General features: G+C 36.8%; 2 protein-coding genes and 1 pseudogene across 18 annotated transcripts in view; all 3 read right to left on the reverse strand.

Moving 5' to 3' along the window:
* Positions 1-519: 519 nt before the first annotated feature.
* LOC127171686 (protocadherin gamma-A3-like) lies at positions 520-3,065 on the reverse strand (annotated as a pseudogene).
* Positions 3,066-3,940: 875 nt separating this feature from the next.
* On the reverse strand, positions 3,941-5,868 carry LOC127172431 (protocadherin gamma-A11-like). The gene is made up of 2 exons (XM_051121696.1): positions 4,029-5,868; positions 3,941-3,945 (listed from the first exon to the last, which is right to left on the reverse strand). The coding sequence occupies exons 1-2, from the start codon at positions 5,866-5,868 to the stop codon at positions 3,941-3,943; spliced, it is 1,845 nt and encodes a 614-aa protein (XP_050977653.1).
* Positions 5,869-7,601: 1,733 nt separating this feature from the next.
* The window catches only part of LOC127171680 (protocadherin alpha-C2), a 95,811-nt gene continuing 85,051 nt past the window's right edge, over positions 7,602-18,361 (reverse strand). For 16 of the 17 annotated variants that reach the window (XM_051120467.1, XM_051120468.1, XM_051120482.1 and 13 more), the window contains one exon: positions 7,602-10,303. In XM_051120467.1, the coding sequence (XP_050976424.1) occupies positions 9,993-10,303 (311 nt within the window). In that variant the 3' untranslated portion in view covers positions 7,602-9,992. Of the gene's footprint in view, positions 10,304-16,214; positions 16,302-18,361 lie in introns of all 17 variants that reach the window. The other variant, XR_007828553.1, reaches the window with a different exon arrangement.

An 18,361-nucleotide genomic window follows, 5' to 3' on the forward strand; every position in this document is an offset into this window, starting at 1 on the left:
GTAACTGTTAAATTATGCAGTGATCAAGCACACAACTTCACAAGCCAAAACCATAATATTCCAACATTTAAACACCGCAGTTTTAACAAACAAAAGGCAATAAGGAAGAAAAACAAGACAGAAAATCCTCACAAATAAATCTGCATTTTTTTCTACCAAAATTGATTAATGCAGCATTCAAGTACTTGTAAAGGTGTGAAAGTAGCCTATACATTCATGAGATCCAAAATTCGCGACGAAAAATAATCTGGTCCATTTAAATTGTTTTCATTATATAGTAGTGACAAATGCCTTTTACAGATACGCTGATATTAAGTACCTCAAAGGAGAATATCAATTTTATACAAACATTATTAATACAGCGTAGGTTTCTAATAAATTATCACACAAAACGTTTAAACAGGAGCCGCCTTAATAAAGTACGTGATATAATAAATGCAGATATGGCAAAATAAACAAATAAAAATATGTAGTTAAACGAGACGCCATCAAATGCAAAAATAACACAGTCCAAAGAAGTTAAGCCTTTCTTACCTCATCTTCGTTTCCTGTAACGTCAAGTGTTATCATGCTGGAGCCAAATTGAATATTGTGTTCCTTTTTCAGAGTCCCACCAGCAGGAAGTGTGTTTTCATTATACGAGCTCACAAACTTAAAGTCACTGGTGCGCGAGCCTGTGGTTAGATACGCGTCATAATTGTAAGAGCTGCGGAGAGTTCCTGCTCCATCCACCTCTGCATAATTGGGAGGGAGATAGGCGCTGGGAACAGCAACTGCTCCATCAAACAACAATCTGGGCTTTCTCCTGTGACAAAACTTCACTGCCATGATCAGTATGATGAACGTCAGGAAGAAGGTGGACACGCAAACCAATGCAATGATCAGATATGACGTTAATTTAGAGTTGTTGTCCTCATAAGTCATATCTTTAAGTTCAGGAACTTCAGACAGGTTGTCAGAAATGAGTAGATTTACAGAACAGGTTGTAGACAAAGAGAGCTGTCCGTTATCCTTCACTGAAATAACAAGGTTCTGCTTCATATTGTCAGATTCAGAAATGTCTCGTTGTGTTTTGATCTCTCCACTATGGAGACCAATGGAGAAAAGTCCCGGATCAGTAGATTTGACAATCTGATAGGACAGCCATGCATTCTGTCCAGAGTCAGCATCTACAGCGATCACCTTGGACACCAGAGAGCCTGAGAGAGTCGCTTTAGGGACCATTTCAGTCATTAAAGACTTTCCATCAGGAACAGGGTACAATATCTGTGGAGAGTTATCATTCTCATCTGTTATGAAGACTTGCACAGTCACGTTACTGCTGAGCGGTGGAGATCCGTTGTCTCTGGCAACAACTTTAATGGTGAAGTTTCTGAACTGCTCATAGTCAAATGATCTTACAGCATGAATCACCCCTGTATCTCCATTAATAGATAGAAATGAGGACACTGGGACCCCACTGAACTCACTGGATACCAGAGAGTACAGTACTGTCCCGTTCTGTCTCCAGTCTGGGTCATTTGCACTAACAGAACAAACAGAAGTGCCTGGTTTGTTATTTTCACTTATATAAGCGTTGTAGGACTGCTGCTCAAAAGCAGGAGGGTTGTCATTCACGTCTCCGACAAATAATCTAATAGTTTTAGATGATGTTAAGGGAGGGAGGGGAGCCCTCGTCAGTAGCAGTAATCGTGATATTATATTCAGATTCTCTCTCCCGGTCCAACGCTTCTGCTGTTACCAACGCAAAGTGGTTCTTAATTGACGGTGTTAGTTTGAAATGATCATTCTGCTGAATAAAACATTTAATCTTTCCATTCGATTCTGTATCTTTGTCCTGAACGTATATAACTGCAACTTCTGTACCCACAGTCACATCCTCCATAAGCGGCGTTTTAAGAGATTTAATCATAATAAAGGGAGCATTATCATTGACATCACTTATGTCTACCACTACTTTGGAGGTAGCTGCTAGACCAGCTCCGTCTTTTGCTTTAACTCGGATCTCAAACGAAGGACTGTCTTCAAAATCTAATGGCCCTTTAATTGTTATTTCACCCGATGTGGGATTTATTGAAAAAATAGACTTTGCATTTACTGGCATGTGACTAAATTCATAAGTAACATCTCCGTTTGCTCCTTCATCAGCATCACTGGCACTCACAGTAACCACAACTGAGTCTACTGGAAGGTTTTCAGGGACACTCACCTTATATACTGGCTGAGAAAAAACTGGTTTATTGTCATTAATGTCCAGAACGCGGATTTGTATAACTACAGTACCTGATTTCTGAGGATTGCCCCCGTCATAAGCTGTCAAAATAAGAAAATGCTTGTCTTGTTTTTCACGGTCCAATTCATGCTCCAACACTATTTCTGCATATTTACCAGTTTCAGCACTAGACTGTACAGCTAAACTAAAATGCGGGTTATTTGAGAGTCTGTAACTTTGTACTGAATTTATTCCGCTGTCTGGGTCCACAGCCTCGTCGATGGAAAACCGAGAGCCTTTAACCGCGGACTCTGGGATATCTAATTTTACCTCACTGTGGGGGAAGGCCGGGTTGTTGTCGTTTATGTCTTGAATTTCCAGGGTTATACGGTGTAATTCAAGCGGGTTTTCCATGAAGAAATCAAAAGCTAATGTGCACAAAGGCTTTTGTCCGCAGAGCTCTTCTCGGTCAATCCTTTCATTTATAACCAGTTCCCCATTCTGCACGTTGATTTCACAGTAGCGGCTTCTTCCATCAAACTCAATCCTTGGACTCCGTGAGGAAAATGTATCCCTATCAACTCCTAAGTCGTGCGCAATTTTGCCGACCATTGACCCTCGCTTCATTTCCTCTGGAAAGGAATAACGAATATCTCCCAAGCATAATGAAACAGCGAATGAATAAAGGACAATGGCTTTCCACATTGATCGCCGCGACGGATATGCATTGTATTCCATAAGTAAAGGCGGAGGAAATTCTCAAAGACAATTTAATAGGCTTATTATTAAGATATATATTGTCCTCATACACAAACAGCAGTGGTCTGAACATGAGAGGTGTGATCTGAAAATAGGATGCAAAGCAAATGGGTGGACCGATGAAAAAATCCCAGCACAGATCAACAGCGACACTCTGCGTAGTGTGAAAATATCTACAGGCTTTTTTTTTTTTTTTTTTAAGTCAGTACACTCATTTAATTTTTAAAGGTTAAAAGGAATATAGTCTACAACTTCTGGATGTTGATAATGGTCATGTGAAATTTGAATAAGGCTCAGGAGCAAACAGAAGCCAATACTATGATTTATTTTGTTACTGGAAGATACAACTAGCAAAAGTTTTCCTTAAACACTAACAGCTGTGTAAATCAAAGAAAATGCATTCTAGAATTTGAAAACTACTATTTAAAAATGGAAATTCAACGGCAGCTGTGTTTCCAAGTCACAATACAGACAGGCAAAAGTTATGGATTAAAACAGATATTTACCTCTGTACACTCTCCTTCGTCAGACAGGCGCAACATATTAGAATCGATGTCACTCTTCATCAGAGTCCCAACAGCAGGAAGTGTGTTTTCATTGTACGAGCTTACAAACTTAAAGTCACTAGTGCGAGAGCCTGTGGTTAGATATGTGTCATAATTGTAAGAACTGCGGAGAGTTCCTGCTCCATCCACCTCTGCATAGTTGGGAGGAAGATAGGCGCTGGGAACAGCAACTGCTCCATCAAACAACAGTCTGGGCTTTCTCCTGTGACAAAACTTCACTGCCATGATCAGTATGATGAACGTCAGGAAGAAGGTGGACACGCAAACTAATGCAATGATCAAGTACGACGTTAATTTAGAGTTGTTGTCCTCATAAGTCTTATCTTTCAGTTCAGGAACTTCAGAAAGGTTGTCAGAAATTAGTAAATTTACAGCACAGGTCGTAGACAGAGAGGGCTGTCCGTTATCCTTCACGGAAATAACAAGGTTCTGCTTCATATTGTCAGATTCAGAAATGTCTCGTTGTGTTTTGATCTCTCCACTATGTAGACCAATGGAGAAAAGTCCCGGATCAGTAGATTTGACAATCTGATAGGACAGCCATGCATTCTGACCAGAGTCAGCATCTACAGCGATCACCTTGGAGACTAGAGAGCCTGAGAGAGTAGCTTTAGGGACCATTTCAGTCATTAAAGACTTTCCATCAGGAACAGGGTATAATATCTGTGGAGAGTTATCATTCTCATCTGTTATGAAGACTTTCACAGTCACGTTACTGCTGAGTGGTGGAGATCCGTTGTCTCTGGCAACAACTTTGACAGTGAAGTTTCTGAACTGCTCATAGTCAAATGATCTTACAGCATGAATCACCCCTGTATCTCCATTAATAGATAGAAATGAGGACACTGGGACCCCATTGACTTCACTGGGTACCAGAGAGTACAGTACTGTCCCGTTCTGTCTCCAGTCTGGGTCATTTGCACTGACAGAACAAACAGAAGTGCCTGGTTTGTTATTTTCACTTACATAAACAGCATATGTCTGTAACTCAAACGTAGGAGAGTTGTCGTTGATGTCTGAAACTTGTATGTTTAGAGTTATATTGGAATGTAATGTGGGCGTTCCTCCATCCGTTGCTGTTATTGTTACGTTATAATTTTCGATTTGTTCCCGATCAAGCGAACGAGTTGTAGTGATGATAAAATAAGACTTGATGTATGGCTGTAGTTGAAATGGCAGACTTGTCGGAATGGAACAACTAACCCGGCTGTTTTCACCGGAGTCTTGGTCCTTCACGTTTATTACAGCGATCTCTGAACCGGGTGGGATGTTTTCTGGGATTTGGTTTTTCAGAGACTTTACAGATATAACAGGCGCGTTATCATTGACGTCATCTATTTCAATAACAACTTTACAGTGGCCTGTCTGACCTCCACCGTCCTCCGCCTGCACTTCCATCTCATACGAGGAGGACTTCTCGTGGTCCAGATGTCCAATTACAGATATTTCTCCAGAATGTTCGTCAATTTTAAACAGTTCTTTTGTGTTGTCAGATAGGTGATTGATATAATACGTTATTTGTCCATTTGCACCCTCATCCACATCGGTCGCAGTGATTTTCATGACAGAAGTTCCAAGTGCTGCATTTTCAGATAAACGAGTATCGTACAAAGGCTGCGAAAATACTGGTGCATTATCATTCACGTCTATCACAAACACTTCAATAACAACAGTTCCAGATTTAGGAGGATTTCCCCCATCCACCGCAGACAATATCAAGGAATGCTCTGCTTTTGTCTCTCTATCCAGGCTGTTTTTCAAAACAATGTCCACATACCTGTCTTTGTTTGATTTTGTATCAACAACAAAATGTTTGTTTTGACTAAGAATATATGTCTGGACTGAATTCATTCCCACATCCAAGTCCCGTGCCCGAGCTATTTGTAATTTACTTCCAGTCGGTGCTGCTTCGCTTATCTCCAGCTTAATTGAATCTTTGGGGAAAACAGGAGAGTTGTCATTAATGTCCTGGACCTCCAAAACAACGTTATGAAGCTCTAAAGGATTTTCGAGAACAAATTCAAAGTGCAGGAGGCAGGGGGAGGTCGTTCCGCACAGCATCTCTCGGTCGATCCTTTCCGAAACAAAAAGATTTCCAGAATCTAGGTCTACTTCACAGTATCTTTTATCCCCTTGGTAATCCAAACGGGCTTTGCGAAACCTCAAGCGATTAGAATCCAAATTAAGGTCCTTACTGAGACTTCCAATAACATATTTTGTCTTTGTTTCCTCCGGCACAGAATACCGAACATCAGCAGCGGTAATGCAGAAGAGAAGCGATGTTATCCATAATCTCCATTTGGCCAAACACAATTTAGACGTTTTCGACATTTTTACTGTTGTTATACAGTAAATCGTTCTTTAGAAGTGCTCACAAACAACTGATTTATGTCGTCGACCGCACTGCTATTTCGGACAAATGTTAACAGAGCAGAAAAATACCCGCACCAAATGGGTGTGTTCTTATGCCCAAAAAAAGCAGAGTTGGTCAACAGCGACGCTGTGTGGTTAAATTGAGTTTAGGCTTAGTCTGTGAGGTTTAAAGGTGTGCAGACATTCCATATTTACAGATATGTTTCTGAAAATGTACATTTAAATCCACATTTTCATTATTACTTGGTATGTCACGGATAATGCTGAAAAAAAGTATTATTTCTGAATAAGAAGACCTGGTTAATATAATAATAATAATAATAATAATAATAAACCTAAATATACACGAAATATTATCTTTCGTTCACACATCAGATAAACCACAAAAACCAAAATACCTACTAATAGGTGATTACAGTCTTTATTTTAATTTAGACTTTTCATTTACGTGATCATTTATGTTGATAAAAAGTCATTTCAATTTCATTTAACTTTTTAGAGCATGTGTTGATATAGTTCATTCCAGCTACACACGCCACAAAAGCATGCGCTTTCAGCACCATGGACAGCGCGCTCCGTATAGTCGCGTTATAATGATTTGGGAAAATATTCTACGTTTAATATACGGAAATAAAATAATAAATGAAAAGTTAAAATATAAAAGTACAAATTAGGCCTAAAAATGGAAACAATATAATAATAACTGATAGAGAAGTCAATGCACTACATTAGCTAAATGGTAAAATTCAAACGAAACAACCTGTTTGTGTCCTGAACTGCACACATCTGGTATCCTGTATAACAGTCAGCAGCCTACATATGTTGTACATTTAAACAGAAATGTTCCAAGTTCAGTGCCTCATCTTTGAGTTTTATGTGTACAACGAATAAAAAACAGAATATTACAGAAACATCAAATGCGATTCGAAAGATAGCAGTTTCAACGCACACATAATTATTCTTCACTACTGTAGGGGTGATAGCGGACGGTTGCAACACTTTTTGCATTGCCCTTATAGTTTCTCAGAGATTGTTTGTAGTAGAAAGCCAAAATATTAATACAATAAAGTCACATCTGTCAGCTACTCACCCACATTCCTGTACACAGACAAAGTCAAGTGTTGCAACTGACCCCACAACACGGGACGAATGAATGAATGAATGAATGAAAATATGACTTCACAATGCTTCGGGCAATCTATAATAATAATAATAAAAAAAAGGATGATCACGTGTGGCTTATTATAACTGCCCCTAATGCATCCCCACTCTCCTGTCCCGTATTTCCACTCAAAGTCTTGCCGTTCATGTTCACGTTACTTCAAATAATTTTCCTCCCAAACATGTGAACAGAACTTAATCCTTCTGTTTTACTCCCTGGAGAAGAACAATAACGACAGTATGTTTCAGAAGATTTATGATCTGTGCAGGTGAAACATTCAGCTCCATCTTCTTTGAATAGTCACTGAAAGTCTTGCAAAGAAAGCTCAGTCAAGCCAACATATGGCCTACCATATGACCTAAAGTATTAGGTCAGCGCATCTGATGTTTAAGATAAAAATGCATGCGGGGTAATTTTATTTTTAGTGCAGATGAACATATATTTAACAGAGAAAATATTCAAGCCAATGCTGTTACTGTATTACTAACGATACAGACAGTCAAAATAAAAACCACAGATAAATCTCCAATACTTATGAAAGAAAACTTTATTTGTGATTTATAAACAAAACACATTACCAGATTTCATAAAGTAATATAAAATAATAAACACCATTACACTGATGAGCAGGTGTACAAAAAATTTGTCCAACAGATTTGCACTGTCAAAGTCAAAAGCATAGTGCCACTTAGGCACTGGATGAATTGATATATAATTACTACACACAAGCAGAATACATAGACCTTTTTATTTCCTGTTTTATCATTTTTTATTTTTTTTATTTCTTTTTATTTTTTTTAAGGGAGAGGTTTATATCATAGGGAAGTATGAACTGGCTCACATTACAGTGTTATTGATTTCAAAGCCTAGCACAAAATGAAGGATTGATCCTTTTAAGTTGCAAAAATCAAAAGGTTGTAACGAAAAGCAATTTAGACCATAACACTACAGCATTACATATACCTAGAATGTTTATGTTAATGTTGATTGCAACAGAGCCGACATCGTTTCGGTGTCTTCTTTTTATGCTCTATGCGTGTATGTAATCAGTGTATGTTTGTGTATGAATAATTTGCTTTATGTCTACATACTTCAGCAGAGACGATACACATCTCTAGTTCCATCATAAATGAGAAAAAATAATTATGAAAAACATATCTGTTCATTTATATCTATATATAATTTCTGTTTTAATTGCGTTTAACATGCAAAACAGTCACTTGGTGATCTGACAGCACTGAACCACACCTGAAAGAGACTCAAGTGAGAGTGCGTGTGTGTGTTTATATGTGTGTGTGTGTATGTCTGTATGTTTTGTGATGGTACGGTCTCATAGCAGCACGAACATCTCTCCTTTACTGAACAGTATCTCTACAGACTTAGAAGGGAAAGTAAGGAGAGATGTGCTCCCTCTTAAAAACAGAAACTTTAAGCATGATATCCGAATGTTAAGAAAACATTCCCATTATTTACAAAATTTGAATCAACAACTATGGAACTGTCATGAAGCTAATTCTCATCATTGATTATATACAGTAGAAAAACTCTGCACTGCCCAGCACTGTGGTCTCCTCACTCTAATCTCCACCCAACCTTTATTTTTGCCCTAGAAAGCACCATATGCTGTAGTTAAACATGTCCATAAGCATGGCTGCATAGTCCATGGTGGTTCAACTGCTGTGAGAGCATAAACACTGGTGTGTCTTGAGTGTGTGTGTGTGTGTGTGTGTACACATGTAGGGGCCAGTACCTGTGCTTATGTTTCCAACAGAAGGAGTGACAATAATATTGGCTTGATTTTTCTGCTCTTTCTTGTCACATTGTACAATACGAGCCACCAGGGGGCAGTACTGACATGGGGCCAGCAATGCATACCAGATAAAGGGAGGTTGGCAACATCGGGTATGCGAAAGTTACAAGCAGTAGCTAAGGGCAAGTAGCTGGACTAAGACATAAAGCTGGCAGGAAGTGGGATGACGTCTATCAAACATTCAAAACAGCAGCAAAGGAAGTGGGTGTGTTTTGAAGCCACAAGCATCCATTCTACTATTTTACAGACTTTTGAGAGGCTGTTGTGCTTCAGTCCCGTGGTGATTTTAGGTGTACAGCATGTGGACAGCCTGTTCATGGTGTGTTATGCATTAGAGAGCAAGAGCGCACATCAATTTGTGATTTGTATTTGTACAAACCGTGGGTGTGCATGATTTTGGACTGTATAAGGTGAGATTTACTTGCTCTTAGAAAATATACTGAGTAAAGCATCATTCTGAGTTTTCAGCATTACTTTGGGAGCAGTACAGAAGAGTTATCAATGTGCCCTGTTATAGGATTTTTGTGAGTGTAAAGCAAGTGATTTCGCTGCTACATTCCCATCTCTGTAGGCATTAATTTCTGATCTGCTCTGGAAATCAGACACAAAGTTTTCCTTTACAAAGTTTTGTTTCCAGCAGATCAAGGTGTGAGATGGGGCCAGGGGTGGTTGTTTCTTTCCCATTGCCGTTGAGGAAGGAAGGCAGGGATGGAGTTAGAGAAAACTCTTGGTATGGCATGAGCTCATAACCAGTTTAACTGGATTATTTTGATCCTTTTAAAAGAGGAGAGGAACTTCCCTCATCATGGTTGAAAATGTCATTTACAAGGTGCGAGTGGGCTTGGTTTGCATTTTGCAGACTGGAGTGCTTTCTTAGACATCGCTGATTAATTTCTGCGCCTGAACTAGAAAAATAGCCAATCAGAGTCACAGGTTCTCAGGGTTAATTTGCGATTTTTCTCTTCTTTCTTGAACTGGAATTGTTAAATAAGGTATACAGAAGGAATTTCTCCTCTCTTTACGTTTTCAGTATTTTTGGTTTTCTCTTTCTGTCAGCGTTTGCTACAAACTGAAGTTAATAGCTGTGATATTATAGTGGGACGTTCTTTGTTACTCCTCGCCATCATCTTTTCCTTTATCCTTCTTGTCCTTCTTCTCCTTCTTCTTCTTTTTCTTCTTCTTAGACTCCTCTTTCTTTCCGAAGGTGATGAACTCGCCCTTATCATCAACGGCACCTGGGTCCTGCCGGATGGAGATGATGGCAGGAGAGCCGGGAATGATGAAGGCTTCAGGCGGGATCTCTCCCGGCTTCAGGGCTTGTGGAGGACCGTAGCCGGGGCCTGCACCGTAGCGAAAGCTCCAGCTGTTACTGTTGATTCCGGCTCCAACAGGAGGGGACAGCTGCCCCTCTCCCTCCCCATCTGAATGAGAAAAAATTACAATGATTAGATCATATCTTCATTACTTTCCTCATATAAATTAAGATACTGAGTCACCTAAAGGACATAACTGAGGATTAAAACCCAAAATAAGATGACACAAATACTAATTCCTAGTTGTCTTGAGATGTAGACACCTAACAGTTGGTTTCTGCAACTGACTACATATTCAATTCAAGTTTTATGAGCTTTCAGTGAAGAAAGCCCTAAATTTCTAGTAGCAGAATTCATTTTTGATATTTTTAGTGAGATATAAATGTCAGAGTGATGCAATTATCCTGATATTATAGAAAAAAAAATCTTGTTAAAGAATAAAATTCTTTAAACAAGTTCGGCATAATGTTTTAAATTATTTTTTTAGAATAAAATAACTGGATTTGGGAAGTAACATGCTAATATCTGTGATTAATATTTACCCTTTTTTTTAAATAAATCAACTTCCCTAAAAAACATCTTATTCAAAACAGCTTATTCATTTTTGCATTTTTCTTGTCGTGCAACCAACAAAGTAATGAGTAAATCAACATTCTAGAGGAAATCTTTAGAAATCTTAAAACGTAAAAAAATAGGAATAAATGTGAAAAATAAATACACTAAAATGTATTTGAAATACCTTTATTTCATGCTCCATATACTACAAATACATTTACATATTTATATACATAATACAAATACCCTGTAATTACTAAACTGGTATATAATTACTAAAGTCTGCTAAATTGGAACAACTAATTTTGTACTTAATGCACTTTAATTGTACTTAAGTAATGTTGAAGTCCAACTGAAGATAGACTGAAGTGTATTTTGATATTTGATACTTCAGGCACACTTCAAATGTCTTGCATTTAAAGACCAATATTATTATTAAGATCGTACAATCCTCATCAGTAGTGACATTAATACACATTTTAGAATTCATATTAAGAAATGTGAATTGCACATAAGTAGTCCTCTAAATAAAGTTTAATTAAGATTTTTATATCAGTAAGTCTCAAGTCAAATGTCAATGTTATATGTTATTAGATTTTAACTATACTTAGTATGAAATAAACATTTTAAATATACTACTTTTTTACTGGGGTTACGACTGTCTCAAAGTCAATAATGCTCTGAAAATATCAGATAATTTAGTTATAGTTTTAATTTGACATAACAAAGCAGGGTTAGTTGCGGTTGTAAAATGTAATGTGGTGCGAGTCCCCAAAAACAATTTATGAGTAATATTTTTAATAAGAATTCATGACATTCATAAATAAATTAAATAATTAAAATATATAAATATGAAATGAAACATGCAAATAAATAAATAAAAAGATAAATTATTATTATTATTATTATTATTATTATTATTACTACTTAATGGTTACACCACAACTACACAACCAAAAAAAAAAAAAAAAAACTTTTTTCCACAACTACATGAAACTAACATGAAACTTCTTTCCAGAAATGTATGCCAAAAATAATTTGCATACAAAACATGATTGGAGAAGCACATTTGGTTTTCCTTTTCTAACGCTGATCTAAACCTACAAGTAATACACATTGAAAGAGAGACACAGCATCACTCTGGAGTGCACTTTCATACAATGTTCATGTTTGAAAGTGTACTACCCCAGCAGGGACAGAGAGCTGAGTCCGGAGTGAGAGACTTATGTACTACTTTCCCTACAGAAGCAGGGCTCTTTGCCACACCAGTTACTCTATGACCTACTTTCATTTCTGTGTTTTATTTAGATCTCACCATGGCCCTGAAATGCAATTCTGTTTGTTTTTGATCTGTATTATGACAGTACCGCATGGCTTATTTCAATAAATGCAAAACCTAGCAGGGATTATCCATTTTGATATTATTTCCTCAGCTTAAATGAATCTGCATGGGTGGATTGTGCATCTATGTGTGTGCGCAACAACTAGACTAAATTCGGAATCCTTCTCCTGCTCAGTTTCAGGCACACGTCTAAATTTAGACATGTCAAATCCTGGCATTAATATGCAAACTGCTCTGTTTTTTTTGTTGTTGTTTTTTTTTCTACGGCTACTGATAACTGCTCAAAATTTTGAACTTTCTGGAAATATATCACCTTTCCATCCAGACAGAACACTCATGGTACACAGACGGTACAGAAAAGAGTCAATGATTGAGTGTTACATGCACACGTTCACAGAAGCACTGTGTGCCGCCCCCTGGGCTTGACAGATCACATTTGGCTGAGAAGGTCAGAAATTGTGGTTTAGAGTGGTAGCATTTACTTACAGAGTGGTCAGATCTCTAGTGAGAGAGTAACTCATGTGTTCATGTGTTAGTCACACCTCACTCCATCTCCCTGTGGCTTTCATTATGGCAGCAATATCAGTGCATGTGTGCGTCTGTGTGTTGAGTTTCATGTCAGAGCAGGTCAACTGAGCAGACTAGTTCTCGTCCTCATGAGACTAAAGAGAAGATGGGCAGGCTGGAGCTGGAAGCAACAGTCTAAAACTGACTTTCATTGCATTTCTCTCTTTGTTGTACAGGTCAGTGACAAATAAGAGTCCACATTAGATAGGTAGATTTTGCAATGTTTTTCAGCTGTTAATAAGTAAAGCAGTTCTCTTAAAATGATTTTTCCCCAAAGAATTAAATTAAATTAAATTAAAATAGTTTGGGTTTTCTTTTTAAGAATTTTATTCATGTAATAAAGCTCTTTTTTATTATGATATCAGGAAATTTGTTACATTGATACTTCGACTTTATGCCAAATTTATTTTATTCCAGAATTTTAAAACATGTCATAAAACATGTTTTCAAGTCATTGTATGTACAAAGTGGATTTTTGTAAATGTATTTTTTTTTAATAAATTACTATACTCTTTGTAAAAATAAAAGTGATAAATAATAGTATTTTCATTCCTGAATATTTCTGCTTGTTGTGGTTGCATGTGGTTGCACCACATGACTTTAGTTCTGTTTTTCAACTATTAATAAGCAGTAAAACAGTTATTATTTTTATACTTTAAAAAAAAAGTATAAAAATGATTATACAGAATTATTTCAGCTTTTCTTTTCTTTTCTTTTCTTTTCTTATGATTTCTGGATACTTACATTACTCTGAAACTGTAAATTTATGGCAAATTAATTTTATTCCAGAAATTATGCTATGCTGACTGATATGCTTATATATATATATATATATATATATAATAAAATAAAAATAATATAAAAATAATTATATATATATATATATATATATATATATATATATATATATATATATATATATATGTGTGTGTATATATATATATATATATATATATATATATATATATATATATGTATATATATATATATATATATATAATTTTGCATAATCATTTATAATTATATATATATATATATATATATATATATATATATATACACATATATATATATAATTATAAATGATTATGCAAAATTATTTCAGCTGTTATTATATGACATAATATGATATTAGGATAGTTATATCACTCCGAAACTCTGAATTTATAACAAATTAATTGTATTCCAGAAATTCTAAATATGCTAATCATAGAGGAAGTCTTTTCAAGTCATTGTATGTATGAATTTAATTTTTATGTTACATAATAAATTAATTAATTTGGAAAAAGAAAAAAAAAATCATGTCACTGACCCCTACATATATGCACATATGTCTTGATATTCAGTCAAGATCGTGATAGATTTTATCTTGGAATTTATTTATTTATTTATTTATTTATTTATTTATTTATTTATTTATTTGCCTTAATTGTGACCAGAGAGATTATTCATCAATTGGTCAAGATTATTTTTCTAGATTATTTTTCCTTTTAAATATATACTTTTTTTTTTCTTCCATAAATCAATGATATTGGTCATCATGATAATCTTATAATTTTAGTGCAATGTTAACAAAATGACATATGCGAGTATCCAACCACATATTAAACCACAATACCAATATATACACAGTTTTTTTTTTTTTTTTTTTTACATGGTAAGTAGCCATTTTGGATATTTGAGGTTTATGCCTGACAGCAACAACATAGAGCAGCATTATGTATTATATTGCTTGTCAGTGCGGCCAGACAAATGTATGCATTTAAAGACAAATACGTGATTTAACACAAATCCATGTGTTTGATGCATATGTGCTACTTTTTGTGCTATTTTTGGTCTCTTTAGGCCTCCGGTCTTTATTTTTTCCTGTGATGTTTCTACCTCTCTTTTTCTCTACCTTCCATTCCTCTCCCCATCCACACCTTGCTCGTTCTTCCATTTTGAGTGCGGCTGGTTGCCATGGAAACCTCCTCCCCCATCCCCGCTCGCCCACTCCCAGCTGCTCCTGCTGCAGTATCTAAGATTCACTGTTGTTGCCTGGCAACAAGTCACACAGTGTTTCCTAGCAACAGGACCACCGGAGGGGTCTGCCAATCCTGAACCTCTGTGCATCTCCAACCCCCGCATCCCCCCTCTTCTCTTTCAGCATCACTCTCATTCTATCATCTCTTTCCTCCTCTATTACTCGCCGTCTCTCTGCATCCCACATGCTTTATCTTTTTTAAATGACTCTCAGTATAGCATCCTCATATATCTTTTCCTTTCTACGTCACATTCATCTGTGTCTCATTTTCCTGCTTGGCCTCTTTTCCGCCCCTCCTGTTCCCATGACCTCAACCGTGTTGTAATTTACAAGCACTTACACAACACACCTGTGTTGCCTCAATAACACAATAATCACTATTTAGTTGGAAAGCTAGTCTGGTTTTCATAAGTCTTTCAGATTTACGGTGTGTAGTTCATCCTTCTGCTTCACCTCTCTGCAGCTTGCTAATAAAGAATCAATGGATTTCTTTTTCTCCTCTCCTCTTTTCGCTCTGTGCCTCTCTCGATCTGTCCCACTTTATCCGTTTCTTCCTACTGTCTACCGTCATTCCAGTTCAGCTCTGCTCTATCAGCCTGTCAATATCTCTACCATCCACCACCCAGGAGACCTGCCACTCTTCCTTCATTCCTCTAATGGCACATTAGATTGATCGGCCTCTGTCTATCTGGCTGATCTTTGAAGAGAAGCATATCTCAGTAATGCAAATTCAATAACCCCAAACAGGCCTCATGCATCACAATATTTAGATACTTTGGTTCTGAACCTCAGCAGAGTAAATGAAAGATGTCATTCGAGCACACTGGACACGTACACACTGCGGCTAAATTGGGTTGTCAGTTTACCTTTTAATGTTTAATTTTGTTCTGTACACACACAGTTTAGTAATTTATAGGAGTGACAACCACATTCTACAAATTAATTAACTGCTAAAAAAAAAAAATCAGGTAGTGACAAACCTGACAATTTACACAAATTCTATTAGGGTGCATTTCCCAAAAGCATCACCAACTATAGTCTCAAGTTCATTTGTTACCAACATAGTTCTAATATTCAGTGTTTCCCAAAACCATGGCTCAAATGAACATTCGGAAACAGCACTGCAAACCTGCGAGGAACTACAGCTCTCAACCTGTCCTAGGAAGCCTAGTTCATGCAGTACAATCTATATCTTAAATACATTTACATATTTATGTGATTAATAAAAACCCTGCAACTGACCCTTCGCAAAGACCCGCCCCCCTTTGTTACTGTTGCTATGTCCGACAACCCATGGCGCTCTCATGCCACACATCATGTTCTCACGCAGTGAAAAATACATTGCGGAGCAAAGAGGAAACTGACAACATGCCGACAGACAAGACAGGGCTGAATTTCCCAAAAGCATCATAAGTTGATCATAGCTCCATTGGTGACAATGGTTTTACAATCAACTTAGGTTACTTTTGGTATGAAACAAAGTCTCAGCTTTCGAATGTTGTCATTTTGTAAGAAATTCAAACAATAAATACCGTTTTGTGGCTCTTTAATGTGTCGTGACAGATCTCTGTAGAAAATCAGTTCAAGCAGCACGTGAACCGATCAGTTCTTCCTCTTTACTAGTTATAGCACAAAATAAACATGAATGAACATCAGCAGGTATCTTGCTTCAACCACAGAAAGACATCAATACACACCATTTTTTAAGTTTAAGTCCACAGAAGTTATTCTACTCTCCTGTTTGTTTGTCAGACAAAATGGCAGATTCTGTGTTATGATTGGTCCGATCGCCTATCAGTCAAACTCCCTGCAAAGGGTTAATTGTACTTTTGGTATACTAAAATGGTATACTTAAAGTTTGCTAAAATTAAACAACAAATGTTGTGCGTTAACACGCTGTCCCCGCAACAAGGGCAATATGACAGCTTTGTCACAATGACACCGATATGACCTTTGAAGCCCTATCAGAATTGTTGCGCGTCTTCGAGCAACACAGCAGTGGTTTAGTTTCTGAATGAATCTGCGTTTTTAATGAATCTGCGTTTTGAACGATTCATGAATGACTCATTAAAACATTTACTGCCAAATGCTGGCAGATTTAGTTTCTTATTTAGAGTATCATTTTATAAAAAAAAAAAAAATAATAATAATAATAAATAAAATAAAAAATATAAAAATAAAAATAATAAAAATAAAATCATTAAATGGATTCTCTCATCATTAACTCACCCTCATGTCGTTTCAAACCTTTCTTATGTGGAACATAAAAGAAGGTATTTTGAAGATTGTTGGTACCAAAGCTGTTTTGATTACCAATGATGACTTGCATCGTATGAACAAATAATACTGAGATGTTTCTCAAATTATCTTCTTTTCCATAGTTTACGTTAGGCCGTTGCAGCCTAAATGTTTAGGGGAGCGCGGGGCACAAACTAACACAGGGTTAAATGTTTCCACACATGCTAGCATAACCAAATTTACTCGTTGCCATAGCAACACTATAAAGAGAAAAAGTGCAGCAAAATTTAAAAGCCTTTTGAAGATATCGCTGAATATTTATTTTACCACAGTAAAAGTAAATTTCTGGCTGCAACACAATTTTTCATCTCAGTTTTTAGTTTTCATTTAAAATTAGACAAATTTGCTATTATTTGAATCTCCAATCTGCTATGTATCAGTTTAGATAGTTTATTAATGCTTCACAAACCAGCAGAAGACACTAACCAGTTTTAAAATCCAGTTGTGCAGATGGGGAACGTTATGGGATTATTTTTGTGCCAATAAGAATGAACGTAACTTTGTAAAACTGAACGTAACTTTCCAAGAAACGATCAAAAATATGCCACTGCAAAAGAAGAAAAACACAATGAAAATGAAAAAATGAACTCAGTCGTAATTTAACATGCTCTTCAAATATGCTTCATTCTTTGTTAATGATTTTCAAAGAATCGTTTTCGCGAATCATGGATTCTGAATGCGTTGCCACAGCTTTCGCTTTTTCGCAAATTTTCGTTTGCTGTTTTGGCACAAACCTCTCGTGGGGGCGGGCTTAACAGCGATCTACTCTGATTGGCTAATGAGCTTTTGATGGACAGTTGCTCTCTGACCTGGAATCACAGACGGTGACGTCAGTGGCGCGCATATTGCGGTGTGCAATATGTCGTGCTTTGTTTATATTAAGTATTAATGTTATTAGTATTTCACCTACGGTCGTCTCTTAGTTTCTAAAGATGAGCTCCCAGGAGAGACACGGAGCGGCATCATCTTCCACCTCAGCTTGTCCCTCAGGACAGCTTGAAGTAAGTTCCTGTTGCTAAAGTAACGTTAATCAATAACATCGATAAAAGTTTTATTCATGTACAGTGTGCAACAGTTCTGATAGTTTCTATAAACAAAGCACGATGTATTGCACACCGCAACAACTTTCCAATATGTGCGCCACTGACGTCACCGTCTGTGCTTCCATTTCAGAGAGCAACTGTCCATCAAAAGCTCATTAGCCAATCAGAGTAGATCGCTGTTAAGCCCGCCCCCACGAGAGGTTTGTGCCAAAACAGCAAACGAAAATTTGCGAAGCGTAAGCGAAAGCTGTGGCAACGCATTCAGAATCCATGATTCGCGAAAACGATTCTTTGAAAATCATTAACAAAGAATGAAGCATATTTGAAGAGCATGTTAA

Source organism: Labeo rohita, chromosome 10 (assembly GCF_022985175.1).
Source record: "Labeo rohita strain BAU-BD-2019 chromosome 10, IGBB_LRoh.1.0, whole genome shotgun sequence".
Taxonomy (NCBI): Eukaryota; Metazoa; Chordata; class Actinopteri; order Cypriniformes; family Cyprinidae; genus Labeo; species Labeo rohita.

Coding starts and splice junctions, on each gene's coding strand:
- LOC127172431 (XM_051121696.1), bottom strand. CDS start 5,868: ATGTCGAAAACGTCTAAATTGTGTTTGGCCAAATGGAGATTATGGATA.